Here is a 26,355-nt window from a genome sequence, read left to right as displayed (position 1 = left end):
AATCTTCGGATAAGAGGAAACGGCCGCGACGGTTATCATTGAAGAATTTATTATCGAACATCCGTTAACTACTTCAGAGGCTCCTTTCTCCTCCGAAGACGTCTTAACCGGAGAGCAATCTCTCGTGGCTATTGATACAAAAGAAAGGGGGATTAATCCCGGGGGCGACTCGACCTCCAAACTAATCAGCTATTTGTGTTCGCAGCCGCGTTTACACCCTGACACCTCCTTTGAGACGTAATTCTATCGTCGAGCAACTGATCTGATAATTCCTTGAGGACAGTGTTTCGTTCGATGATAGAACTATTTTAAATTCGTTGCATAAGTTATTGTATTGGATTTCACTCGAATTTAATGTCTTGTGTTTTGTTCTACTCTACTTTATTTTATTCTATTTAATCTGAATAATAACTTTGATAAACAAAAGTTGAACTAAAAATTAATACTAATGTTCTCATTTAGCATGAACGTGATCTGCGTGTCATTCGGATTCACGAAGCACGAAATGTATATGTATTTTGTTTTTGTTAGAAATCCTAATTCCTATTCATTTCAGTGACGTCGTTATCACAATGTTGCGTCCGAACGGTGAACGTAATTTCGGGACGAATCTCGGTCAAGGGTATAAATTTTTCACATTTATTTCGGGATTTTTGAAACCCCGTGGCGGGTACACGATTCATAATGCTTTAAATTTTGCTGAAAGCTTATCTAATTTGTATTCATGCGATGCCGGACGTTGTATTTTATTTCCAAGTGTGTTTAATGGAGTTTTCTCCGGCGATACGAATTTGTCCGATGCCGACGCGCTATGAATAAAAACGTAGCCGCGCGCCTGTGCTTCGCGAACACAAAATTCGCGCGTCGCTTTCGAGGAGTATCGGTTCCGAGGAAATCATTATTTTCGTGACGGTAATTTAGGCAGACGATCGGATTTGATTTGCTATCGTGAATTCAATTTCGATCGAATAAAAAAGCATCCGTTAACATCACCCTGTCATACAGTAGATAGAAAAGAATTCGGACATTTTCTAAAACGATGTTTCGAATTTCCATTACGAGCTCGAATGAAATGGTTTATTTTTGTTTGTCATTCCGAGTAGTAACAAAATTAGGAACGATTATTTCGGTGACTGTACAGTTAACTAGTCGTTCCATCTCCACATTTATGAAGATTTTATAAAAGTTATACCGTTTTAAAAGCTGTCTGAATACTTTCTTTTATTCCACTATACATTGGACTATTGTGCGCAGCACGGTTTACATCGACAACTGTAACAAACAGTTCGGCTCCGACACGAAGCAAAGACAAGGCAACGGGGGAAGACAAACAGGAGAGTGGAAGAAGAGCGAAGGGGGGGGGGGGGGGGGGAGCGAGAGAGTGGCAGAATTTCGAATAACTAAAGGCCACAGTTCACCCGGGTCGAATGTTCGGGCGACGTACGCAAATAGAATGCGAAATGTCAATTACGCCGTTTGCACTGTGCTTTATTAAATTCCGCTTCAGTTATTAGAGTTTCTAGAAAGTTCTGGGAACGCCCCGGCTACGATACTGCCTCGTTAATGTGGCGTTGGAATGCGGTGGGACGATCAACGGGCGCACTTTAAAACCATTCCCGTGCTATCTTGATCAAACTTCGGATATTATATTACTTGGTATCGCAACGAAATACGCATTTATACTACAGCTGGTGGAGGGTGTATCGAGTTCCAAAGTCTCCTGCTGTTTGGTTCAATCCGCCATTTCCGTCGATTTATGCGAACAGAACAGCCCACTGTCCATCTCCTCAAAACATTCGAAACACGTCATTGACCATATTTTTTCGCTTGGTGGATAGATTTCGCATAGATTGTTGGATATTTTCCTTAAGTAATTGAATTGTTTAACAGTAGGAAGGTTTGCTCTTTTTAACAAAGCATTAAAATAGAAATATTGAAATATTAAACGGCATCCTTTTTGGAAAAATTTTAGTAAGAAACCAACAGATGGCACATACTATACAAGTCATTTTTTTTGATAAATCTTATTGCTCGTGTTGCACATTGTTTCTCAGATTATTATTATTCTCTAAAATTTAATTGATATAATGTTCTCAGTTGACGAAGTTTCGTTCGTCGCAGGACCTTTAGTTTCCCCCTTCGCTTTTCCTAGGCCCGATCTACATATATACCACGATGAAGAAGTTCCGAAGTTTTAGCTAAAAGACGGGCGCGTTCAATTACAGAGTACAAAAGGTTGGCCGATGTCGCCCGTTGTTCTTGTTCGGCCGTACATTTGTTTGTCCTCGATGAGTTCGTCTGGGGCGGATCTCCATTGTCCTTACGGATTGGGTTTTTCGCGAGGATTAATGAGACCGGTTCTTGGCCACCCCGGATCCTCGATCGGGAGATCTAGTTTAATAAGGACCCACTGCTTAAATCTTTTAGCGTGTACTCTAATTAGTGCTTCGTTTCCCATAGTTTCCCGCGGCTCCACCATTTTTACAAAAGCTTTTAATTAACCTCATTGTCAGTGACGGTATTGGTCTCCTTCACTCATCTTTTTGTTCTGAATTTTTCAAACAAAATTGCGAACTGTTATGCATCGTATACCATCGTTGGTGAACCTCGGACTTTATAGCGACAATGATTACGTCAAACATAAAACAAGAAAACCATTTAAAGAATTTAATAACACTCTTGTATCTTGCAATTAATGCAGACAATTTTTATTTCTATGTTCAGCGATTATAAATTAAAATATAGTCATTCTAATTAAAAAAATCGTTCAACGTTGTTGCTGTTAGCAACATGGTTAGGTCTTTTTGTCGCGGTGAAGGATATTTTATTGCATTTTTCGAGAGTGTATTGCCAGTTCTTTGAGACGGTGACCTTGACACAGGGGTAAATCGGTTCGAGAAGTTTCCGTTTGCTCTTCAGTTTCAATAATGTTAAATTCTTTGACACACTCCGACCGTACGTATAGAGCCCGACATTTACACCTCTCCAAGTCTTTTACAACGGGCGCTTTACGTGCTCGCCCCGAAACTGTCGGCAGTGAGTGCTTTACTTAGTATCCTGTGTCTCGAGCACCCACAGTTTGCGCTCCGAGGAGTACGAAAACAGTGCACTTAGCTGAAGGAGAAGTCACACAGTAACATGTATATAGGGTGTGTCGTCAGTTGACATATTTTACCATCTATCCCTTTAATTATTATCGGTTTCAAATCGTTACCGCATACTTTCCTCCTTCGTTCAATTGAATCGAAAAGGATGAGTATCACGATCGTTTTCTCATATTTATCCGAAACATGTCGAGACATTTTCCACATAATTATAAAATATAAATAAAGGAAAAATATTTATTTAATACATTCATAAATTAATAAAATGCGGATTTTATGAATTTATGGAACATATGATTAAATCTGCCTCTAAAGAGTAGGATGATTAAAGGTAACTAATAATCGGCCTATTGACCCCTTCCCGTGTCATTTAGCTCGACGAAACTCGGGCCCGAGCGGTCCGCATCAACGCGCGCTAAACAGACCAGACTGATGTTTGTAAACAGTCGTAATACGATCCGAAATGTATGTGTCGCCCAAGTATGTGTTCGCGACTCGGACTCGCGATGTTTATGTTTGGCCTAAGTATCTGTTCGCGAGTCTGGCTCGCGATATTCATGTTTGGGCAAAAAACTTCATCGCGAGTCTGACTCGCTAAAATACGCTAAGGGGTTAAAATGATTAAAGAAGAAACGAAACTTCGAAGTTGCTCCTTTGTTTTGAAATTGATGCAGACGATTTTTATTTCCGCAGTTTAGCTATTAAAAACAACAGAAGTCCAGCGTGCTCTGAACGACTTTTCTGACAAGTACATCTGGCAAATTAGTTTCTAAATGGCGGCCCCGTATTTATCCCGATTGCCCTTGCCATTCATTCTCATCCCCCCGGCCAGAAGCTCGATCATCGCAACGAGGCGAACCGTTCCGTGTACGTTGCTAAATGTGTTAGTATCTCTGCATGTTTATTCGTACACAGGCTCGTTGCATGAACACCTGATCTCGAAGGTCGGCGTGTCTGCGGTTCCAGCCGAAACCGAAATTACGGGGTTAATGGAAGGAAGTCTGGACGTGGCTGCTCTGCCCTCCTTCCAAGGAAACGGAAAGCGTGGCTGGAAAGGTATTTCACCCTCCTCTCGTTACCGTAGAAAAAGAGCAGCTTGCCCTTTGCCACCGAATCACCAAGCCCCTCCGTATCTTTTCGCCCGAGACTACCTTCATTTTCGGAACAAATGTGCGCAATTATTTGTTACTCCGGCCTACGCCTCCTCCATTAGAGATAAATAAGAAACTCTGCAGCATCGACGTCGGCGGCCGCTGTTGCCACGAGATAAGGGAACCCCGCATTTTCTTCGCCTTTCACGGCGGAATAATTCTTAATTAACTTCTTACAACAAAACTCGTCGTCCAGAGTATTACCGTTCAATTACAGCTTTATTAAGATGTTGCGAGTTCTCGTTTTGAAAATGTACGAAGAGTAGGATTTTGGCAAATGGTAACACGAATAGCATTAAGTTATCTTCGAAGTTATATTTATTCTTTATAAATATCCTGACCGACATTTTCTCTGCAATACAAAAATAGAATATATTTTCCGTGAAACGAAAGAATCTTGTTTCTTTAATAATTTCAGTGAATTAAAAACAGCGATGTTCTTAGATTGTCCTATTATGTCAGCACTGTAGGGATTCTGCGATAGCAAGAAATACATTTGAACTGAACGCTTGATATTGTAATTAGCCTGTAAAAAGATGAGCTCGCGTAAACGTCGACAGTATGCTAGTAACACTATAAGTCAGAGTTTCTGGTGTCAACAACAGGTGGCTTCAAAGCAATATGTCTCTCCTTGGGATTTCCTTCCGTCTGCGTCTTCTGTATAGGGAAGTTTCATCCAGCAGGCATTCTAACGCGCTCCAATATTGCACCGTAAAACGTAGGTTATCAGCGGACTGCGGACCCTTTATGCAAAATAAAAATTCTCTACATCGCTCGCAAAAGTAGGAATTATATAGTCATTTGTTTTCATTCATAACATTTTCAATAAGTTCAGAATAATCTATCGGCGTTGTTAAATTTATCATTCGCGTTTACTGCTTTGCATACCACTTACACAGTTATGTTCTAAGCGTATAAAAACGCAGTCTAGTTATCGGGGATGATTTCGTCTTCTTCCACTTACCACTCCTTACCCTGTATGTGTCTGGGGGTTGGTGACGTCACAGACGGTAGTCTGACACCGCTGATTCTACTACAAACGTGATTACAGAATACAAAATCGTTGATATCAGTAATTCGAACAATTTCGTAATTTTAACCTTGACAATTATTCGCTATTTTGTGTCCACGTGACGTATATTTTCCTGCTCCCGAATTAATGGGACTCGTCTTATCCTATCACAGTTCTTACAACTGTTTCGATTTTACATAAACAGAAACATTGAGTTTTGTATTTCCGTCGCGCTACTTTCTTCTGATCGTTTCGATTTGACAAGAAAAAAACATTAAGTTGTGCGGTGTACTGATTTCACGAGGGACTATGTCATCACGATCTGTTTCAAGGCGAGCTCGGGCCTCGTCTCAAAGAATGCGACAGTGCCGTCGTTGAATGGTAGCGACATGCTTCCGTCGATGACCAAACCGGCGTCGAAACCTCCAGACTTCACAGTCAATGTGTCGCATTTCTGTCTTTCGGGACAACAATTTTCGAGGGCGCAACGCGTCCTGGCAGCCAGTTCGCGTATCATGTACGTCATCCTCGTGTCCTCTGAAACGAATCGCACGTTATCGAAGCTGCTACCAATTAACACATTAAAGGCGGGAGTCGTAGTACTACGATTTATCTCGACTATAGCTTAAAGGTGGGAGTCGTAGTACTACGATTTATCTCGACTATAGCTTAAAGGTGGGAGTCGTAGTAATACGATTTATCTCGATTGTAGCTTAAAGGCGGGAGTCGTATTAGTACGGTTTGCAACCTCATTGCGCAATCTTTAATTACGGTAAACAATTAAATTTTGGTGTGCTTAGAAGTAATATTTGTCAAGGTTATTTATTGCATTCGATCAAGTATTTTTTAAAAAATATTTACGTATAGCACGGAGCATTTAGAATGTTCCGTACTAGAAATAGATTTTGCTATCTCGTTCCTAAACGAAAGCGTCCCGCTCGTGATAGTTCTCGCCTACAACGATTCCTATCTCAGCCCCCCGATCGAGTCGTTTGAAACTCTCAATTTGTACATTCGTCCGACTACGTATTCCGATTTCCATCGATAAAAATACGAGCCGCTTACCTGGAGGGTACATGAGGGCTCGATGGTATTTGTACAACAACTCGTTGGTCTCCTCCGTGTTCAGTTTCTTGCCAGTGGCTATTTCGATGACCTTCTGCACGGTATCAGCCGGTCGCAGGTTCATGGATTTGTACCAGGACCGGGAGCCTGACCCGGTGCAGACGCACACACCGGAAGATCGAACACGATGCGTCTCGCCGGCCACTTGGATGATTAATGATATCGGCCTCGCCGCCGAAAATTCTCCCATGAATACCTGAATTTTACGAGCCCGGTATCGGTTACTTTCCACCGGCTATATGTAACCGCACTTATGTTGATCAATGGTGAATAAATTATGCCGGGGCCAACGCCGCACGGATACCTCACCTCGTTTAGCGCCAGCCACGGCAGAACTCTCTCGCGAGGCTGCAGGGCGTCCGCTAGTTTTCTTTGGGTCGATCGTATCAGGGCTCTGCGATATTTATGCGATATGATAATTAGATTCGTCAAAAATGTTTCCATTAATCCTGTCTCCATTTTCAACCGAGCGACTATATATCATCTCTATCAGTGTCGGCAGGTTGGAAAGCTCGACTGGATTAAAATTTAAATAATTTCGTGATGTATGCACGTTTAATGGGGATGGAGAAACTCTGTAAAATTCATTTTTTTACACTAAACTTACCGAGTCCTGAAAATAATTAACGCGTGTTACTTTAGAACGTTGAAAATATTGTATGTATAATGCACAACAATGTTATAGCATTGACAAATTGATAAAAATAGGCCAAGTCTGACTGACGATCATTTCGCGAAAAAATCGTCGTAGGATGACGACACTATTTTTGAATTAATATTTGAAGCCTTTACTTTAAGATCGCGATTTTAGATTTTAAGTTCGATGCATATCCACCACTGTAACTATTGTTTTATCCACCACTGTATTTTAATTACGAAGCCATGTTTGTCACATTGAAAGGGTTACTTTAAACTGCTGTAACCTTGCGAAAAAAAATCTCAGCCAAGTTCCATTTTCTTTTTAAATTATAGGGAAAGGATCGAACTTCATTTGACTAAAAACGGCATTTTCGAGAAAAATTTCACAATGCCCCTGCATTTCGTTGAACTCGGTAATTTTTCAACGGACCTTGGAAGTTTCAATACGATAAATATGATTTCTCATTTAAATCGTTACAGCGGTGAATTTAAAAAGATTTGTTATGAATTTAAAATAATTTGTTCACTGATCATGTTCACTGATGATTCAATAACGGATAAGACAGGGATTCACTACACTGTCGAGCGTTTCCTGGCGCATGATCCGCATATAAATATCGAACTAATAATTGTTTTAAACTCCCGTAAAATATGATCAACGAATCAGAAACACAAAAATACAGAGCCGAGCCAACAGCGCGAGTAATCGATAACGTTTATTTCGAAATTCGTCGGCGGTGTGTTAACGAAACAATTTATTGGCATCGTTAACGAGATAAAATGGAATCACAAAGTGTTATCCGAAAATGAAAAATCAACAGAAAGCGATCGTCGGAACGGTAGCGCGCGCGCGCGCGCGCGCGTAGCCAATTATAACAGCGGCTAACCAGTTTTCGATTCTCATTGTTCGCCTTTTTCAGCACCAGAAATTATGATTTACCGACGTGCGCTCGTTACGACGGTGTCGCGACGTTACGACTTCTTTACGCGTGACTCGTAACTGCGCGAACATTGTAATTTGCAAGTTATAACTGACGAACTTGTAACGCCCCATAACTCGAAACTACTTGCCGGGGTGAGGGTGTGCTCGTGAAACGAAGACACATCACGGTCTTTATGAAAACGCGGAACAGGCGATAAGGCGTTGCTTGTTTAAAACTCGGCGGGAACAAATTGCCGACAGAAAGAACTCTGTTGAACGAGTCGTGTCCGCCAGACGATTCCCTATTAGAACTTCATTATGTTTGTGAACCTAATTCCAGCCGCGAGCATCGGAGGGCTGCGAAATTTCCGGTTCTGCAAACTTTTAATGTACACAAATAACGCGTCAGACTATATCACAACGAAGTACAGAATTCTTCAAGCTAAGAACTATAAAACAATATAAAAAAAAATATTAATTACATTGGCCAGATTAATGATATCATTTTATACCGTGTGATTCTTGTTCGAAAGAGTTTTCCGCGTAGGAAACGGTTTCCGAGTAATTTAAATGGCAGATATCGGCCGACCACTCTGCATAAAAGGAAAGCAAGGGCAGAAAGACGTTGACAAGAATGACGTATCGAAATGGGATCCGTTGTCCGAAGAATTACCAGCGGCACAAAGGTATAGCGAGAAGCCGGAATGAACAGGAATAACAGAGGAAACGCGAGCACCGGTCGTATTTCCGTAGCGGGGCGGCGGTCGCGTCGCGATGCCGTGAATAAAAATGCGCATATTGATTTCGGACCGGGGTGGAACACGGTTAGATCGCGGAGGATAACTTTCCAATAATGCACCCACTCGACTCTCTTCTCTCCTTGGGTACGACTCTTCTCGTGTATATGAAAGGGTCGCGTGTAAAGTCCCTCCCCGTTCATTACTGTCCGTATGCGACTCCGCATCAATAACGTGTAGTCCCCCGAACGGAGTTTCCCGAACACGCTCTCGATATCGGTGGTGTATTTCCGCGGCATCGTAAAAACGTTAGCCTCGCCCGAGACGCTCGGATTGATCCCGAACACCGGCTTTGTGTTGTCCCTAATCAATTTGGACGCGAGCAGGAACGTGCCGTCGCCACCGATCGGGATCACCAGGTCCGCCCAATTCACGCATCTCGACGCATCCGACATCCTGGAACAATCGAGCCCAGCACTGTCGTGTTTCCCACGCTGTTCTTAGGAGGATAAGTTAGGCAAGGAGTGGGGCGGGCGATCTATCGCGTGAATATCGCAGTTGGAACGTGACTTTACAATTTTAATTCAGTTATGTGAAATTTAATTTACTTTAGCTACGTTTTAATAACACGATTTAATATATCTGACAAATGTAAAGTGAATTATGCTAAAAACGAAACCCACCATGAGCAAAACTCGCGTTTCTAATGCCTGACGAATAGACTGCGGTTTTTCATGCAAAATAAAAATTGTCTATTTTTGTTGGAAAAATCGGGTGTCATTTAGAAACTGTTCCCCTTTTTTTACTAATGACAGTAGCTGGAACGGAATGTTCCTATCGATGAATGATATATCGAAGGGAATATTGCGATTCCAACAATGTAACGGCAGTTGTTCTCAACGAGCACGTGAACAAAAGAAAGGAACCCCTCTCGTCAACGTTGGATGTCCGCGGTTTTACCTTTTACTAATGCGAAAGGAGATATCGAGTTTCTTGAGAACAGCGACCAGATTTTTCTCGCAAGCGATCTGCGTCCGATGCTCGGCGAGAATCTCTTGCGGATCCTTCCCTTGCTCCGCCATCCTGGACAATATCGTGTCCTCGGTCTGATTAGGATGCCGATACTTTAGGAACTCTAGGGAGGACAGCTTGGAGACGCAGAGCACTCTTCGAGGCTTCATAGCTACGAAATTGTTCGCGCACACCGGCACGCCGCAATTTCATATCGTAACCAAACGCGCGTGCCTCTCCCCCTACCGGATCGATCTGATTTAGGTTATAATCGATATTATTCAATATACTATTGTAAACGTAATGCGCAACGCAAACGTTCTCCGGATTAATATTAATTAAACGAGGTAATTAGTTTAACACTTATTACGGCGGCAAATATTGAATCGAGAGATGGTTCGTTCGCCATTGCCGATGCCGGTAAATATTCAATGCGCCGTTTATATCCGCGCTCGCCGGGCCGACTCCTGAATTCGTTCCGATAAATTATTAATAAATTTGTTACAGCGCTGCGCGAAATGTCAGCAAGGTACGAACGCATTTGTCGATTGTAATCGTTTCATTGCTTGTAAAATGCAAACTGTCCCGCGTTTATGCGAGCGGACGCTGACTCTTGCATAATAGGATTTACAACTGCTATTAACTTGATTTATCACTTACGGCTAATAATAATATTTGTTAATAAACAACGCGTTCTACGATATATATATATATATATATATATATATATATATATATATATATATATATATATATTCATATATTCATAGAAATTAATTCTGGGTAATTATTTGCTTCGCTGGAGCACTAAAGTACATCTATTACGATGCAGTCAACAGTGCGAAAAATGAGCTTGTATAATCTTCTATGAAGACGATTTACTCTGTCACAGCATTGCAAAATTATAAAATCCACTCTTTACTCAACTTTCGATTTATCAGTTTTTAAATTTATTAGATTATAATGGAACATTATAATTATACCATCGAATCATCTCTTTCATTTAATAATCCTTAGACCATGATCGATAATGTTATCTTTTAACATTACAAATGTATTATCAATAACAACAAATGATAATACCACTAATAATACATATTATTATTTTTAATCTTGTTTTTAATATTATTACATTATTACTAACATTATATTAATGATGACGAGATATATCTGGAATTAGAATTCGAGAATGAGCTATACTCTTAATGTAATAAATTTAACAAAATTTTAAATGATTTTATTTATCTTGTCGGAACTATTCTCCTTCATTTCAGTATTTTGAACTTACATTCATCGTTCTGTTTCTCCGAACACGAAATAATTTTGCTAATATCAAATCTATTTCGAGAACTTCGCGTTTTCCAAGCAGCTTCGAACTTCCCCCAAATCCCACGCCTTAAAATGTTTGTACGCACGGGTTCCCTGGATTCTGCGACAAAGTTTTCCGCCGACCAGGCTGACGACACCCGGCAGGACTACTTATTAACTTCAGGAGACCGTGCGTTGCTTTCAATGGGGTTTAAAAGTGGCGAGCATGAAATTGACCGCTTCCACCGTACGGGAGATCCGTTCCCTATCGCGGAACTTGCAAATCGCATCGTGTCTCCACAGATCCGCAACACCGAGCGTGTAGCTTCAACTTCCGGGCGGAGTATTTGGTCACCGTACTTGGACGCCACGCGGGAGAACCTGTTCTCCAGGATTACCTCACGTGTCCTAAGTGATACTCGGCACTCAGGACGTCGACGGGGTTCCGAGTCTTGTACATCGACTGTCGGCGAACTTCGGGACAAACTTCCGCGAAATTTTCGTCTCAATGGACACTGACCATTAAAGCCACTTACGGTACTAGGATCTTCCCTTAACCTTGTCCGTCCAACCACGTTCCCCTCGGTCACGAAATATTCTCGAGCAGCCCACACACCGACGAGATTTCTGTGCAATGATCGACTAAATAGGATAGGCGTGTTTATTAGCTGTCGGCGTTCCTGCAATTGCCACTTTAATTATATTTAATTATTTTTAACAGCGAGATACTCTTAACGAACTTATTACCCTCATATCAGTAACGAGGAGGAAATTAGAAGAATAAAAAGGATGAAATAAAAACTTTTTTAATTGTTAATTATCGATCGTTATAAATGCAATACTGAAAGAACATCACTGAATGTTCCTTCACGGAGAATATCAGATTATATCAGATCTGCTGGTTATGATTTTTTGATTTAAAAGTGATTATTTAAATGACAGTTATAGGAACACTACACTGTTCTTTACACAATTTCAATTAATTATTAAATTAGCATGATATGATTTTTAAGTTAAACAACTTCTGAAATGATCAACTAACTTTAACCGAAGGTGATCAACTTTCTCACGAAGAAGGTCTCTGGCAGAATTGAGATAGCATCTTATCCGAAAGGGAGCAATCTGTGCGGGTAAACGAATTATCGGTAATAAAATGTTGCGTTCATTTCCAATTAGTTTGAAGTTTGGTCAGCTGCGGCGCAGTTCCGGTACCACATCCGAACGGGTTTTGTATCGGCAGCCACGTGCTCTGTATATTCTGTTCGGTGAACTTCATCGATACTGGGGCAATCGCAATTTTTCTTCGTTCGCAAAAAGAAACTGGTCTGTTCGACGGAATTACGGTGCTCCGAGGAACAGCACATACTTCGGCGGTGCACCGTGCAGTTTTTGGTTCGGCGTGGCCCACGTCGGGTTTCCTTGCAGCGCCGAGGCAGGCCAACTTCGCGGACGAACTTCGCGGAAGTTTTCGTCTCGTGGATAGCTGACCGCGGAAGCCATTTACGGTACCGGAATGTTCTCCTAAGACCCGTTGTCACAAAATATCCAAGTGTTTTATATTTCACCGGGCATGGTCTACAGCATCGGCGAACTTCCTCGGGATTTTCGCTGGCCTGGTCTCAGGTAACCGTTACCGGGCGAACTTCGTAGTCCAAATAGAAAAAAATATCGGTTTCCGTCGCCGGGAACGTCGCCGTAATTTGCGACGGCGGAGAGAGGACACAGTGTATCACGGAATAAGAATGCCTCGAGTGTTTCACCTTTCGGAAAACGCGGCCCAAATTAAAAATGCAATTTTCTGAATTAAACGCGTCCGGGCGAGCCCGGGACGCATTCCGGCTGCTTGTTTCTCGCGTTCGCAGAAATTTCAACAATTTGCCGAGCGTCGCGTCGGCTGTGCGCTGTGCCGGTGCTGTTTTAAAATGTCTTGTTAAAGCCGGTAATAAGGTAGGACGATAATTGTATTTCCTCGAGAATTTTTATTATATACCGAGCTGATATGACAACGGGCCTCCGGACAGTAATTACACGTCTCACGCAGATTTCAGCCTGAAGAGGACCCTCGGAGCCGGGTTTCTGGGTGGCCGGCGACGAACTTCGCAACAAACTTGCGCGTTCTTTTCCTAGCACCTCCCCCCTCCGTACCTGCTGACCACCAGGACCACTTATGACACCGTGACATTCTGGGCGCGGCAAGAAATTCGTTTAACTGAACTTTTCAACCCGTGGGGCCTAGAAGTGAAATTCATTTCCTCGTCGCGCAAAAAAGAAAGAGGGTACAAAAAAACCGACGCGCGATGCAAAGTACTGCATATTTCGCGAAAAGCGTGACTCAGTCTTCGTATTGTTCTCTCGCATACTTTATTACGTTTGGCTCGCTACATTTTCATCGTGCTTCTGCAACTGACCCTTTGACGACGATGTAACATTCGAAAAACTAATTACATTTTTTTGTTGTTGCATTTATAACATTGTTGTTGTTTTCTTTTTTTTTTTTTACAGAAAGGATCACGTTGCTTTTACAGAACCAGTTTCAACCCCAATACTTTTAAGCGCCGTTTACATTATTACATTCTATGTTGCAGTTATAAACTGGGATATCAAAGATTCGCGACGAGATATTTCAGCATTAATAGATCGACGGATTTGGGTGTATTACGGCGAACCAATCCCGTATTAAATCGTGGTATCCTTGCATGCGTCAATTTTCATACGTGTACAGATAATAGTCTTTTCTTTAGTAATCACTTTCTTATATATCGATGCGAGAACGTTGATAATTCCTACATACTCTTTTAAATAGCGTGCACATAAGTGATGGAATAAGAATCTGTTTGGAACTGAATAAGGCCCACCCGGTTAACTCACCAATAACCCAATCTGTGACCCCTTAATGCTATTGTTTCTAAAAGACTCGCGACGTTGTAACACTGTTAAGTAACGGTAACAACGAGCGTCCCGCTTCCGGTTCTTCGGACTCCTTTCCCCTAATACCACGAGTTGTAAGAATAATAATAAGAGGGGTTACAGTAATTCATCGAGCTTCTGGGGCTGCATCGCGGCGCACATGTATTCTGATAGGATTGGCTAGGGGGGCACCAGTATTCGCTTGGTTCTCTGCAGACTTTGTTGATACTCCCGTGATATCGATTACACGCGGTTACCGAGTGATTCTTCGCGTTGTTTATCCTGTAGAGCTGATCGCACGAAACCGGCACCTGCGGCCAGCAGAAGGTGGAGCTGCTCTTCGACGAGCAGTAAGCCGTCGGGTAGATCTGCTCGACTCTCGAGTCGTCGTCGCAGAAACGATTCGCCGAAGTGACGCAGGAAGAAGTGTACGACGAACACTGCGCCTCGCAGAGTTCTCTGTACTTTAGCTTCCTGCAGGGCGATCGGCTGGACCTTATGCAGTTGCGGATCTCGGTTTCCTCGTATCTGGTGGGGCTGGGACTCGTGATCCAAGTCGACGTCTTCGCCCGACGACTCCTTCGTTTTTCTCGCGGTTCCCTTTCAAAGATAGTCTCCGTCTCTATCCCCTTCTCCGAGGTTTTTACCTTTTGCTCCGACTTAAACACAGCTCCGTCGGCAACCGAATTGCCGTCCTCTGTAACTGACTGGTCTGCAGCATCATCGGTGATTGGCTGGTCCGTAGCTTCCTCATCGGTTTCATGATCCGTAACGGCCTCGCTGATCATCCGATCCGTAGCTTCCGTCTGATTCCCAGCTTCCTCGACATCACGCTTGTCCACGTCTTCCAGAGCTACTGCGTTACCTTCGTCCGTCATAAGTGCGTTCTCGTCTTCTACAGTCACCACCTCAGTGGTGTACTCCTCGTCCGTGCTGAATCCGTTCTGCTCATCTTCCTCCTGCACGGACCAGTCGTCTTCTTGCCTTGTTACGCAGCTAGCCGTGGATGCCACGTATTCCGCACTCTGCATGGTATCGCAAGACACTCGAGTCGGAATACTCGGCTCACTGGTTCTCGTCGAAGGATCCTCTTCCTCCTGAATCGGAGACAAGTTGATCGATGGGACGGACGCTGGTCTTTGACACGACTTCGCCGTAGTGACATCCGCGGAGCTCGTGGACACGGATTCTTTTTCAGCTCGAGTTATCGATATGGTAACGCCTTTCGCGGTACTGACCCTGACCTTCTCAACTTTGTCTATTTGAGAGCATCGGCTTACGAACAGATTCGGACAGTCCGGATGGCACATCGGCCGCTTCATCTCCACGTGGTATTTCTTAACCTCGGTCAAGTGACGCGACCCTTCGTCCCAGGAGTCCTTCTGTGTCTCCTGGATCTCCGTACTTGGTGGTTCTACTGGCACCTCTGCCACCGGCTCTTCTTTCTTCTCATCCTCCGAAACCGGAAGACTCGGTTCTGCCGGAACCACCTTCTCGTTGCTGCCCTCGCAATCCGTCGTCACGTTTTTGCTCCTGGATGCATAGAGGATCATGCAGTTGCCGTCGTAACACTCGAACGAGCCAGGAAGATCCGTGTCCGAATAGATTTCCGTGTTTATGTGGATGTTGTCGGTTTCGACGATCGCTACGGTGCCCGCCTCTTTCGTCTCGACCACTTTCGACGAGCTTTTTATGTTCTTCAGGAACAGGGACGCGCGGCGGATGATCGACATTTTCCCGGCCATTGTTGGTTGCGGTAATTCAATTCGTCGGCTATTTAATCTAGTAATCGGTGTGTCGCGCGCGCTTCTCTCGGACTCCGTGTTACTCCATTTTCATCGACACTGTTTAGGTAACCATCCTTCTGTGCTTTCGGAAGAATATGGGGAACGGCGTTGCTTCACTGTTGTTCATTGCGGTGGATCTGATTGCGGCTTGAATTTGAAATTCATGATGTCAGAAGGTTATGGAGAGATTGCATCGCGAGTGGCGAAGCGAAGTTGTAGCGATCGAAACGTAGCAACTCGTGTGATTCTCGATCGCGTCTTAAAAAATGAAGAATCTGTTCCGACTGCGAGCGAATGTTTCGCGCGAAGGAAGAGAGAGGGAGAAATGAAAGAAAGAAAGAGAAATAGAGAGAGAGAGGGAAATAGAGAGAGAGAGAGAGAGAGAGAGAGAGAGGGAGAAATTGAAGTGATTGGAAACACCTTACCTTTTCAGTCATTTCAATGGTTTCTCCTTGCCGCAATTTCCGCTACAATATCCATCTGGAAAAGCAAATCCAATATGGATACGAACGAAATGCGATATTGATACAAACGAAATACAATTTTAATACGAATGAAATGCAATATTAATAAAAATGGAATGCAGTATTAATAAAAATCCCATACGCTATTAACAAATACAGAATGCCGTACTAATAAAAGTCTGATAGAATATTGATACAAATGATATATATTCAGATTCGCTAATTTGAAAATTGTTTCGCATTACGCAAATATGCAAAGAATGAAAACTTTATAACGTATCTCACCCCATTAAGACTAAAACTGCCGATCTCTAAACATATGTATATACATTAGCATACATCATATACATCGTTTACATAAACTTCATATGATCTATATCGTAATATACACTTCAATAAAGAAGTTCGTGTGAAAATTTCTGATAACAATATTTGTATAGTACTTGTAAAATAAGAAATCAGAAACTAGCCATTTTTACTAGTTTAGTAGCTTTAGTGTTAACAAATTGGTCAGGTGACAGACCAAAACAGCCATTGTTACGAGACTTACAGTTGTTATTGGCGTTTCTTGCGTTCCATTCTGATCTTCGCTGACTTTGGTCCTCCCTTGCGTGACTGCTAGGCTTAATGCATTGGGATCGATCTACTATTTCTTTCGTCCGACTGGGTCTCGAGGTCGTCGTTTTGACGCTGCTCGGACGTTTCGGTCTCTTCGACGCACTCTTGGCCGCTGGTGCGCTACGCGTCTGTGTATGCTTCGTCTTGTCGTCGATCTCTATCACCTATCGAATTTCGTTTCGCTAATTAATTCGCCACCAACGATTGCCTGGACGTTAAATACAACAAATTCTCTGCAATTGTCCCTCAGTTTCTAAATAGAAATGGACAATTTGAGCAGAGAAGATACGATTATACGATATATGAGCCGAATGTCAACTATAAAAACGAGCCGAAAAAGGCTGGAATAGTTTACTGTACCAATCGGTGCATACCTCTGTACCGTTCGAATCGGTCGTGAACGAGTTTGTGTCGCCATCTCGAGCTGTTTGCAGTTTTATACTCATCAGTATCCTCTTCCTCGTGTTTCCAATTTGGAACTCGGATAGGATCTTCGTCAGGATCGTGCTGGAGGTCTGCATGTTTATGCTCGCGTAGCTACGACCCTCTTTCGTCTCTTTGCTGATGGCCATTTTCGACTTGCTGACAGCTGGCGCGCCGTCAGCTGTGGCAACAGCATCGAGCACTGTCATCTTCGTACTATCATCAGATATTTCCACGTTATCGATCGCTGACACTACTGTGGCATCGGTCTCTGGTATCAATGTACTGTCATCCGAGATTTCCACAGTATCGGTCCCTTGAGCCTCTGCGGAGTCGTCAGGTACCTCCACAGGTACCTCCACCATGGTTACCTCCTCGGGTTGTTCATCCTCTGCTCCTTCGGTGTCAACCACCGTTAACTCCGCGGAATCATCTGGTACTTCCACTACTGTCTCCCCGAGTTCGTCCGTCGCTGTTCCCTCAGTGTCAACCATCGTTATCTCCGCGGTATCGTCCGATACTTCCACAGTGGCGATCTCCGCTTCGTCCGCCACTTCCGTCGCTTCCTGAGAAACCTCGGTCGTATCGTCTACGCTTTCCGCAGGCACGTCGGACTCGTCGACGGTTACCTCAGCTTCAGCTGGCTCCGTGTCCGGGAGTTCGGATATATCGTGTACGGTGTCGCTTCCCTTAGATCCTGTCATGGAGGCTTCCCGGAACGTGTACTCCTCGGGAGCCGTTTCCGCAGTGGCCTCCGTTCGTGGGCTACAGGCACAGGAGTCTGCCATCTGAACAGGCACCTCCTTGCCGCGAGGCGCGCACCTCACTTCGGTCTGCGTAATTATCTCGCACTGGATCTGCGAATCGGTTGTCGTTGACTTCGGAGGTGACGCGGCCGAATCGGGAGTCGGCACCGGTGTCTTCGACGTCCTGGGAGTTGAGGATCCCAAGGCTCTGAGAGGTTGCTGTTTCACCGCCTGTCTTTCAGTCTGGCCGTTCGTAGTTCCTCTATCTTGCTGCGCCACTTGTCTCACTCGTCTCACTCGTCTCTGGTAGGCGATGCTTTTCTGCGTGATCGACGAAGGCTCGATCACAGAGTGCGTCACGCTCGTCTGAATGGTCGAGTCTATGGTGGTGAGAACCGGTTGGCCTTGGCGAACTCTACCCCTATCCGAATCCGATGTCAGGGACGATCGATGCGCGTTGTTCGGGTTTCTGGAACTGCTAGACCCACGATAGGACGACGAGTTCGAGCTTATATTTCTGGTCGAGCTCGATGTGTTCTTTTTCCGATTGGTGTCGGAACTGTCGCTGCCTCCTCTCTCGCGAATTAGAGGTTCGACGCAGCGCCGCTGTGCGTGACTGCAATGATCATCTGAAAACGAAAACTATCGGTTTCCCAACATTACGCCGCCTATGCAGGACAGATGACAGCCGATTTAGAGAGATTCGATCTTACAGTGTTCGATTAGAGAGACTGTTGGCACCAGTGTTGCTAGGAAATTGATGACGCGAGGGGAATCTCTCTGCACAGTTTTTGTGCTTCGGATTGCAACGAATACTTTTATACGTCTTTTTCTGCCGGACAATGTGACCCAATGATAATATTGTTAACCAAAAACTAAAAGCTAAAAATAATTAAGATTCGCCTAAAAAATAATTGATATTCCCTTTTATTCCTTTATAACATGTACTTCTCCATAAGCACATGACAATTTGGGAACATCTGATATCATTGTACGAGAATATTTAGATTCTATATTTTCATCCTGAGAGGCTGCGTCGCGTTGCACTGCGCGATGCATTTTTACCGTTCCCGTGTTCTTATAGCATATCCGAGACACTCCGGTGAGAGTGGCGGAGAAGCTTGTCGACAATTGCGCGGCGATGCCGCAACCGCGGAACCGCACGCGCCATCAATTCCCCGGCAACACTGATTGGTACCTACATTTTTGACACTGCGGCACACCGGCCGCGTTCGGGTCCTCGCTGTAGGAGCAACAGGCGTTCCGGCAACAATGCGCATTGCAATCCTTTTCTGTCCAACATATGTTTTCGCCCAAGCAGTTCGATGGATTGCTATCGCAGTCGCGTCCCGGCTTGGATGCTTCGCCTCCGCAGCTTCTCTTCGCGCATTTTCTCAGGAGTTTCCCTTTAGAAGTTTGCTTCACCAATTGATTAATACTAGCCACGGCTGTTTTCAGGAAATTCTTGCAGGAGTCCTGCAGCCACGACTTTCTCCTCCGAATTTCGTCCCACATCGACCGCTCGTACGTTTCGCATTGTTGCCAGCAGTCCGTTTTCGTCGTGTCGAAACACACGGCGCTCGCCCTGCGAAACATTTTATTGGTCGATTGTCGGTATTGTTTCGGCTAGATCGGGAGTATAATTGTTTGTAGGAAATTTTTAAGCCACACGAATACCCTAAAAAGATCGGGTTGGTGTCTAATTAATAATATTCGATTCATTGCTGTTGCATCTGGTTTAGATCTGTATTCGTTTTAGACCACTTAGACCATTTCATTTCGTTTTAGACTGTTTAACATTCTGAAAGTTAATTATTACGATAATCTATACAGCTTAAGAAAATTGTAATAGACAAATTTTTGATAAAAATTGGTAAACTTTGATTTATTCGCAATAATGCCTTAAAATCCTGTAACATTACGAAAAAGAATCGCAGCACGTTCCTTTCTTTTAATTAAAGGGGAATGATCGATCTTCATTACGCTGCAAGCGGTATCTCCCAACAAATTTTTACATATTCTGCGGGTTTCATCGAATTTGACAATTTTCAATACGACGAACTTGGTAATTGTAAATATGGCAAACATATCCTCACGTTAAAACGGTCTCAGTGAAGAGAACCTGGCAAATTAAAAATCGAACATAGCAGAGTTATCGAGGTTTAATTCTAAAAAAATGTAATCACGCTACGACGATTTTTACATAACCTTGATCAATTTTAATGAAAAATTTTTCTGTCCTCATATTTTCTCTATCGCCTTAATTTCATCAGCAATTTTAAAAACAATTAATGCCGTACGATTTAGGTTTTTTTGACTTCATTTAACGAAGTACATGTTAAACATTCAACTCTCACTTGTGACTGAACGCCTGGTGAACGCTGCAATTGGACACCGTTTTCGCAGGCTTCCACGAGGCCTTCTTCTTGTCTCTGGCTCTCTCGATCCCATCGCAATCCTTCTCCGGACACTCGATCTTGTCCGAGTAGCTGCGGCCGATAACGCCGGGATGAGTTCTGCAATTCGAATTGCACTGTTTCTCGTACGCGTCGGACCGTTTCCTCGACTTGCTCCGCTTCAGCAAGTCCGACTTCTTCCTCTTGACCGGGTCGCTTTCTCTTCGGACCAGGCCGTGTCCGAGCGATTCCGACGAATGATTGCACATATGGAATACCTGTCCCGATCTCAGGGAACGCACGTCGGCCACGCTGTTGCCGATCTCGACGAACATGCTAGCCTTTGACGGACTGCACTTCCTCGAGCAGAACGAGCAGCACGAGTGACGGGACTTAGTGAAGTGCACGCGTTGGAGACAATGCTTGCTGGACATACAGAGATCGCATTTCGGATCCTTCGGCGAACAACATTTTACAGGTTCGGTGCAATTCGGGCACACTCGGTGGGCACGCCGCACCGAATGCACGCTGACGTTCGAAGAGCACGGTTTCGGTTCGCGGGAGCAACAACAGTCCTCGAAGTAAACGTTCGACGAGTCGAAATCCAAGTTACGGCAGTTCTGGAGCTGGTCGCAGTCCGAGCCTGACAGCTCCATGACGTAAGCGTCGCAGTTGCCGCAACAGTTCTCGAAGGTGCAGCGATGATCAGGCTCCTTCCTGTTTCTAAATTCCAGTAGAATCGATGTAATCTCACAGTTCGAAGAATTTAATATTTGTGACCTGCTCGCAGTTTTCAGCAGTGTTTGCCATTAAACACAGCTTTAGCAATTTACAAAAAAAAATTATCATCCGCGGTGTTTTCAGAATCTGACAAATAAATAATTGATTAAATTTAAATAAAAACACTTCGTATGTCTTGTTCGATAAATATAAAGTTCTGTTTGAAAATAAATGAAAAGAGAATTGCAAAACAGTGGGACGTACCTTTGTTTCGTGCACTTCTTTTGCCTAGAAATCGAGCGTTTGCACCGGCTCTTGCGCCACATCTGATTGATGCTGAAATAAAGTGAATTTTATAAAATTAGTAAAACACGTAAAGATCTAAAAAATTCTCAAACCGGAACGTTCCCGTAATTTATTAGCGATCACTGAACTGTCAAGGAGGGGAATACCGTGGTTGTCGCAAGCGTATTACGTTTCTATCTTTCAAAGAAATCCGCGATGTGTTCGCGAACGATAGCCCATTTACCCCCGGCGATCATTTCGGCGAGTTATTCACCTGTCGTAGCACCGTTTGAAGGAAACGCTCTGCTTCGCGTCCTCGGATTTCTTCTCGCAGGCGGCGTGCCGGGGGCTCAGGGTGACGGTGACTCCGGTTTTGCAATTCGCGCAGACGTTATTACCGCGATTCAGTTCGAAGAGGGCCGCGCTCTCGTCGCCGAGGCTGTCGCAGCACGGATCGCAGCCGCCGGGCCCCCAAACATTCGCGTCATTGAAATTCAGCGCGGTGCCGTCGCAGGGGTTGCCTCCTCCCCTTTCGTGTTCACGGATTTCCGCGTAATTTCCACTTTGCCGGCCCGCCTTCCGATGTTCGAAGTCGCGCGAGCACGACGACGAGTCGCTCGACATCCTCGAGGCGTTCGCCTCCTCGCGGCAGCACGTTTTTTGAAACCCGCAGGCGGCCGCGCCGCCTGGCCACGCCGCGCTCGTCCGTCCACATTGGCCGGCGCAAACGTTCCCGTTCAAATCCATCGATCGGCTCCCTGCGTCGAGCAAATATTCGCGGTTTATCTCCGGTCAGTGTGCGATTGCCGAACGCCTGGAAGATCACAGTGCATTACCTGGTATTATACGGCACGGTAAAGGTTCGATGGGAATGGACAATGATCTTCGAAATAAATTAATTAAGCACGTCCGAGAATACCGCCGCCGCCTGTTTCGGATAGTTAAGCTTTCTATGTACGGACGAAGGTGTTCGCTGTGATCGTATAGGGAATTCTGAAGATTATAATCTGCGGATGATTTCGGGAGAACTGTCATACACCGAGCGACAGCATTCTTCTTCCCACGCTTCCTATTTTAGTTTCGTTAGGATGCTACAAATATTTGGACCATCTTCGCATGCGTTACTGCGAACACAAGATAACCATTATACGACAGTACCCGTTGCACGAGGACATTGCGAAGACACCGAAGCATGTTCCAAAAGACCAAACTACTACAGTTTTTGAACGTGCTTCTCCCTTCTTTCAGGGGAACGCCAAAGAATCGAAAATCTCGTACAGAGAATAGAAAGCATGGCACTATTACACTTACGATCTGCTAATCGGACGTGTCGGATTCTGTTGCGCGTGGTCGGAAATCGGTGAAACGGCGAAGTTTATGGTCGTGATACGTCGGCGGGTTCCATCAGTAGTCGAGTCACATTTTCGGGAGATCGGCGATAGGTTGTCGGGCGGGATCCTGTTTACTCCGGAATTTGTAAACTTGGGAATTTCTTGGGGTTAGTTTTCATTGCCGTGGGGAGGGTGGTGGGAGGAACCGAAAAGTTTGGTTACGGGAAGTCCGTAAACATTTGCGACCGTTATCGAACGGGGCGCAGTTATCGCGGTGTATTTTTACGATCGCCGATCGCCGCGGCCGCGGCGTTGCACGCGCGCCGCCCGCCGCCGGAATATTCAAGCGGACCCGGAAAATAGGCGTGCATCACGCGAGAGAAATATTCGATATTTTTTCAACACGTTCCGTAAATATTTTTTATGCCTATCCATCCGTGAGCTTAAACTCGAATTCTATGAATGCTCGCCAAACGTTGCGAACATCATGACCGGGGGAGTTCGTGTATCGCGGCCGGGCTGAAGGCACGCGTGATATGAATACGTTATTTAATGGTCGACAAATTTCTGGATCACCGTCGGATTACAGCCGCCTCTGCGCGGACGTAAATAATTCACGGATCACCCGTTCGAATCGTTATTCGCGAAATCCCGAGTTCGGGTTTGTACTTAACGCGCGAAATGTTTACGCAGACGGCAACAAGGGAGGCTTTCTACCGCGGGATGTGCCGAAAAGATGGAGGAGTGGAGACAAAGAAAGAGATCGCGTTTCGTAAGTCTAGCTAGTGGGTCTTGCTTTGTGTAGTGGATCGTTGAATTCGTTTTCTCGCCAGTTGTAATGCTATAAGACCATAGTGATATGTGCTCATAATTATGAGAGTGGTCTAAGTCAAAATTAAAAAAAAATGAGTTTATCAGTTCTTTTACACAACATTATTTTAAACTAAATTTATTCAATGTAATTTTTACGATATCGTCAAAAATGAACTATTATATGGTGGTTGTAATTTCAACATTATATGGAATTTATTTGGTGTTAATTATGAAACTGGTCTAAGTCAATTCAAACTTTAAAAACAACATTTTCGTTTGAAATTCACATAAAATTTCATATTAATAATAAATTTCAATTAATCAAGACTAATAAAATTCTAAATAAAAAGATCGCATAATGTAGAAATATGTTCTAATTTATGCAAATGCAATTCATTAAATACCTCGAAACAAGAAATATATGACTTATTAAACCACTTTCATAATTATGGGCACATATCTAAAGGGCCAAGTTGATCTGAACTTTCATCGGGACTAAAAAGGTTGTTTGATATTTTTATCGTTGTACTTTGTTCTCCACAAAATATTCGATAACTTTTATTGCAAACATTTTATTGTCAGATTATTATAAGATTCGGATATCGAACTAAGCCATTGAAAAGTCTATCGACAGACTCCCGGTAACTAAAGTGTTAATTTTATACATTATGCTACAATAATTTGATAAAGTCGTCGAAACTTTCGGCGTGGCAGGATCGATCCCCGAGTTAACGGAGCCGACGAGAGGCTGAACATAGGCGGACAGTGCGCAGCGAAAAATATTTTCGAGATAGGCAGGAGCTCCGATCGTTTTCACGACCAGCTGCAATTCGGTTTACGTGTTTCTAACTGTCGGTTGAAAGCAAAAATCTATTTCTGTACTATCCTCAATACAGCTCCGCTTTCACGTCGAAATTCACAAAGTCGCACAGTATTCGGAAACAGAGATTTAGACGCGGGAGACCGTGTGTTTACCATCTCCAATCCTTTAATATTTGGTGTTATCAAATTCCTGAGACTTTCAGATTATTCACTTGGACTATGCCCTGTCTGTGAATATTGTTTAAATAGGACAATTTTGTCTTACATGTTCGAAGTTTCTATTACGCTTAGAAACATTCTTTTGCGATTTATATTTCTCGATATTAGAAATAATTTATATATATTTTTGTAATCGAATAACCCTTGCGCAGGAAGGTAGATATCGCGAGGCAGTTATCGTAAGTTTTTGGAATAAAAATGATCAGATCAGAGTGCTCTGATTTCTGCGAAAATTAATAGGTAAGTTTCGTAAGCTTTTTACCCCTTTGCACTATTGCTCCTTTCATGCAGCGACGATTAGCACTTACTCGTACTTAATAATTTTCCTAATAGGACCAGACAATTTGTGTTCCCTGCATTGTCTTTACTTACCTTCATTTCTATACTTTGATAACAGAAAAATTAATTTTTACTTCGATGTAGAAGAAATTAATAATATTCATATTTAGTAGAGTTTGCATAAAATCTTCACCACGAGTCTGACTCGTTATTATAGTGCAGGGATTAATAATGTAACTCTATAGTTGGCGAAACGTTTATTCACAATATATTAATATTAATTAACAATTATTCTAGTCTATTATTTCTATTATTCTATATATTATAATTTTTAAGGGTTGCATGCAAGATTTGTTATAAGCTCGGTTTGCTGAATACTAAAATTATTGTGTCCAATTAAATGTTAATGACGTTGAAAAGTTTGTTTGCTAGGATTCATTCGCGGTAAAATGTAGTTTTTCGCGTCTAAACCGCCGTTTCCAAACACCGTACTACGGCCTGCTGCAATTTCTCGCGAAACAGAGAAACAGCCGGCGAGAGAACGAAAGAGAGAGAGAGAGAGAGAGAGAGAGAGAGAGAGAGATCGGGTTTGCTGGGCGCACGACCACATTGTCGCGGATCAGAAAAGGAGATGAATGATTGAATGGACTTGAACGCTTCGCGGCGAAAACGTTTAACGCTACACGGCCGCGGCGACGCGAGCACGGGGAATAATAGCTCCGCCTGCTTCTAATTAAACTGGCCGATTCACGATGCACGTGGGCAGGGCCGCTTCAAAAATTTACATCGACAACGAGGACCTGTTGTGCGTTCCAGTTGCCGGCGGAACAATACAGAAATGTTCCGCCGTTACGGCCGCAGTCTGCCCGTCTGTGGTTACAACGGATTGACAATGGAAGGAGAAGTGCATTTTTTTCGCGTTCATTATAATTTCGTATTGTTAACCACCGGATAATAATCCCGGCCTGGGAGAGACCGTAGCTTCGTGCGCCAGCCAAGGAACCACCTCCATTTTGCAGGAGTTTTAGTTACATTCGAGAGAAAATTTTGTGGTCCGTCGAAGCCGAGTGCTAGAAAATTAATTAGAAACTATTCGTCGGGAATTTTCCCAAGTAGAAATTCACGTGACAAGTTTTAATATAAAGCTGAGAAGAGATGACCCTTCAACCGCGAGCAATTTGAATTCCAACTCCTAAATATTTTGCAAAATTGATTAAAACAGAAACTTAAAGTATTTTCATTTATTTCTTGTTTCTTTTCTCGTATATTTCTGAATATAATTCTTGGGACGCATCTGTCTTAACACATAATAATAAATCTAATAAAAAATGTAATAAACTGTCCAGACTATTCTTCAAGACTGCCCAACATTAAGAAACGCACGAAGAAAGTCCCACGGTCCGGCAAACTTAACGAAACATAACCTTAACGAAAGCTCTTGGTAACGAAGAATACTTACTCGACATAATTCAATTCATTAGCGACAAACCTTGGTTAATAGATCTTACAATAACTTCAACACAGAATAGTTGCTGC

At 43.5% G+C, this 26,355-nt stretch overlaps 3 protein-coding genes across 3 annotated transcripts; all 3 read right to left on the bottom strand.

The window, feature by feature from the left end:
• Positions 1 to 5,574: 5,574 nt before the first annotated feature.
• LOC144478347 (NAD kinase 2, mitochondrial) lies at positions 5,575 to 9,145 on the bottom strand. Its single transcript, XM_078196154.1, has 4 exons — positions 8,817 to 9,145; positions 6,702 to 6,786; positions 6,333 to 6,588; positions 5,575 to 5,804 (listed from the first exon to the last, which is right to left on the bottom strand). The coding sequence occupies exons 1-4, from the start codon at positions 9,143 to 9,145 to the stop codon at positions 5,575 to 5,577; spliced, it is 900 nt and encodes a 299-aa protein (XP_078052280.1).
• Positions 9,146 to 13,996: 4,851 nt separating this feature from the next.
• On the bottom strand, positions 13,997 to 15,661 carry LOC144478518 (uncharacterized). Its single transcript, XM_078196497.1, has one exon. It carries the CDS (start codon positions 15,659 to 15,661, stop codon positions 13,997 to 13,999), a length of 1,665 nt encoding a protein of 554 aa, XP_078052623.1.
• Positions 15,662 to 16,136: 475 nt separating this feature from the next.
• LOC144478431 (uncharacterized) lies at positions 16,137 to 22,102 on the bottom strand. The gene is made up of 8 exons (XM_078196298.1): positions 21,630 to 22,102; positions 21,335 to 21,406; positions 20,312 to 21,073; positions 19,157 to 19,539; positions 17,622 to 18,583; positions 17,160 to 17,564; positions 16,718 to 16,949; positions 16,137 to 16,183 (listed from the first exon to the last, which is right to left on the bottom strand). Exons 1-8 carry the CDS (start codon positions 22,100 to 22,102, stop codon positions 16,137 to 16,139), a joined length of 3,336 nt encoding a protein of 1,111 aa, XP_078052424.1.
• Positions 22,103 to 26,355: the final 4,253 nt, after the last annotated feature.

Source organism: Augochlora pura, chromosome 2, assembly GCF_028453695.1.
Source record: "Augochlora pura isolate Apur16 chromosome 2, APUR_v2.2.1, whole genome shotgun sequence".
Taxonomy (NCBI): Eukaryota; Metazoa; Arthropoda; class Insecta; order Hymenoptera; family Halictidae; genus Augochlora; species Augochlora pura.
Note: the sequence above shows the minus strand (reverse complement) of the source record. Positions and strands in the feature narration are given on the sequence as shown.

What these genes read in the sequence shown, in the direction of transcription:
- LOC144478347 (XM_078196154.1), bottom strand. Translation starts at nt 9,145, where the DNA reads ATGTCGGATGCGTCGAGATGCGTGAATTGGGCGGACCTGGTGATCCCG. An exon ending in CGTGGCTGGCGCTAAACGAG is followed by an intron (nt 6,589 to 6,701) that starts GTGAGGTATCCG and finishes CGTAAAATTCAG; the next exon opens with GTATTCATGGGAGAATTTTC. An exon ending in AGCCCTCATGTACCCTCCAG is followed by an intron (nt 5,805 to 6,332) that starts GTAAGCGGCTCG and finishes GATTCGTTTCAG; the next exon opens with AGGACACGAGGATGACGTAC.
- LOC144478518 (XM_078196497.1), bottom strand. Translation starts at nt 15,661, where the DNA reads ATGGCCGGGAAAATGTCGATCATCCGCCGCGCGTCCCTGTTCCTGAAG.
- LOC144478431 (XM_078196298.1), bottom strand. Translation starts at nt 22,102, where the DNA reads ATGGATTTGAACGGGAACGTTTGCGCCGGCCAATGTGGACGGACGAGC. An exon ending in CACCAGGCGTTCAGTCACAA is followed by an intron (nt 19,540 to 20,311) that starts GTGAGAGTTGAA and finishes AATGTTTCGCAG; the next exon opens with GGCGAGCGCCGTGTGTTTCG. An exon ending in TGTGCCGCAGTGTCAAAAAT is followed by an intron (nt 18,584 to 19,156) that starts GTAGGTACCAAT and finishes TTTCGTTTTCAG; the next exon opens with ATGATCATTGCAGTCACGCA.